Here is a 2,050-nt window from a genome sequence, read left to right on the forward strand (position 1 = left end):
CGAATTGTGCAATGAAAAATACACTAATGGTACTCATTTAATGTAGCAAATATATTGCATTTGTTGCAAACGTCGCGAAATGGCAAAGTGGCAACTCATCTGTTCATTTTTGTATGCAATTTCGTTTGCAACACAATGGCAACTATGCGAGCCAATTCTAAATGGCATCCATGGCAATTTGTGGCATATCAATATCAGCTGATCATTAAAACAGTTCATATAAAGTTCTTATAAAATGGAAGAAGTAAGTATATTTAACTTTTATGTACTATTATTTTTCTCTAACTTTCAATTGTCTGTGACACATGTGTACATGTATTTATAGAAAAAACGTTCGCGGATAAATGGAACTTTTCGTTGGACAGAACGACAAACTAAAGATTTACTCAACATTATCGTGGAAAATGTAAAAGCTAATCCGGAACAGTTCGAGGTAATATGTTTGCTATTTCCAATAAGAGGGTATTTAACATTTAGTGAACTTACATATGTATTGTAGAAACCAACTGCTCAAAAATTCTATGACCATATTACAAAAAATGCATGTACTTTGAACAGCATCAAATGGGATATTATGCGAACAAAAATGAGGCACCTAAAAACAAGTTTTTCGTCCGCACTGAAATGGAAGGGTCAAGCAGGTGCAGGATTGCTAGAAAGTGGAGATGTAAAAAGCGTTGAAGATTACATTAAAAAAATGTGTCCATTCTATGATGCCTTGTACGCAATATTTGATCATCGTGTAAATGTGCAGCCGCCAGCTATCTATGAATCAACCATGCCAGTGTCATTGTTGGATACTTTTGAAGTGGATGCGTTGATGGAAAATGATCGCGAAACATTTTCAACAAGTTTACCTGAAAGTCCGTTGGCCAGTCCGACTGTGGTGCTTCCTTCTACATCAGAGAGTGTAGCAAGTCCGTCCGCCCTGTCCATCGCAACAAGTGCTTGTACGCAAAATACCACTACACCAAAAAGAAATTTGAAAAGGCCTCAAAACTCAAACCCATTTGCATTATTATTTGAAATTCAATCAAAAAAGCTGGAATTAGAATCACAAAAACTAGAATTCGAAAAGGAAAAAGAGCAAAACAAATTCATGTTACAGAAGCTACAACTGGAGAAGGAGGAAAGGATCGAAATGGAGAAAATAATATTGGAGCACGAAAGATTGTCAAGTGTTGATACGTCAAACAAGAAAATGCTTGATGAAGAGCCCCTTGCCGGAACATAAGGAGGCGTATTCGTAAGGTTATGATCCGCAAAAGAAAGCGTACTCTAATTTTTTCGTTTTTCTTCGGAGCCACGCTCAAAAGTTTGGTTTAAATGCCAAAACATTTTTTTATTAATTTTTTTAAATGCTCTAATGTGCATATAGAACTTGAATTTATTCCAATAAATAAGCTTTTAATTGTTAGTACAAATTCTTTTATTCATTCTTTGCATAACTTAACAATTCATAGATGGTTCGGCGTACCGCTTCCCCTTCATTAGTTCGAGCAGTAGGTAATGACTCTAAAACATCGTGCTCAGATTCCTCAAGCTCGTAATCGAAACGATCGTCAAGTCGGAGTATAATATTGTGCAACAACGCGCAGCAGATAATCCATTTATTTACTCTATTCATGTCTTTTTCATCCTTGATTTGAAGTCTCAACGTTTTCAAGCTGCCAAACCTTTCCTTCAACATGCCATAACAATGTTCAATTCTAATCCTATAACGACTGAATATTTTGTTAAAGAAAGTTCGCTGACCCTGTGTTAGTTCTCTAGAGTTGTCTCTAAATGGTGTTATAAGAGTTCGTGACAATTTATAGGCACTGTCACCTGCGATCCATTCAGCTTCTCCAAAAAACACATCGGCGTTATTCGACAATTCGCAATTACTAAAAATACGTGCATCATGTACGCTACCTGGATAGCCTAACACCAAATGTCTTATTTGAAGCGAATGGTCACAAACAGCTTGAACTTTAACTGAGTATTGGTGCTTTCGTGAAAAGTAAGCTTCTGGGTCTTGAGAAGGTTTTTCCGCCAAAGGAATTTCAGT

General features: G+C 36.4%; 1 protein-coding gene across 1 annotated transcript; it reads left to right on the forward strand.

The window, feature by feature from the left end:
• Positions 1-235: 235 nt before the first annotated feature.
• LOC125778878 (uncharacterized) lies at positions 236-1,834 on the forward strand. The gene is made up of 3 exons (XM_049458493.1): positions 236-244; positions 326-433; positions 500-1,834. Exons 1-3 carry the CDS (start codon positions 236-238, stop codon positions 1,232-1,234), a joined length of 852 nt encoding a protein of 283 aa, XP_049314450.1. The 3' UTR covers positions 1,235-1,834.
• The last annotated feature ends 216 nt before the right edge of the window (positions 1,835-2,050 follow it).

This window comes from Bactrocera dorsalis, chromosome 5, assembly GCF_023373825.1.
Source record: "Bactrocera dorsalis isolate Fly_Bdor chromosome 5, ASM2337382v1, whole genome shotgun sequence".
NCBI classification, from domain to species: domain Eukaryota; kingdom Metazoa; phylum Arthropoda; class Insecta; order Diptera; family Tephritidae; genus Bactrocera; species Bactrocera dorsalis.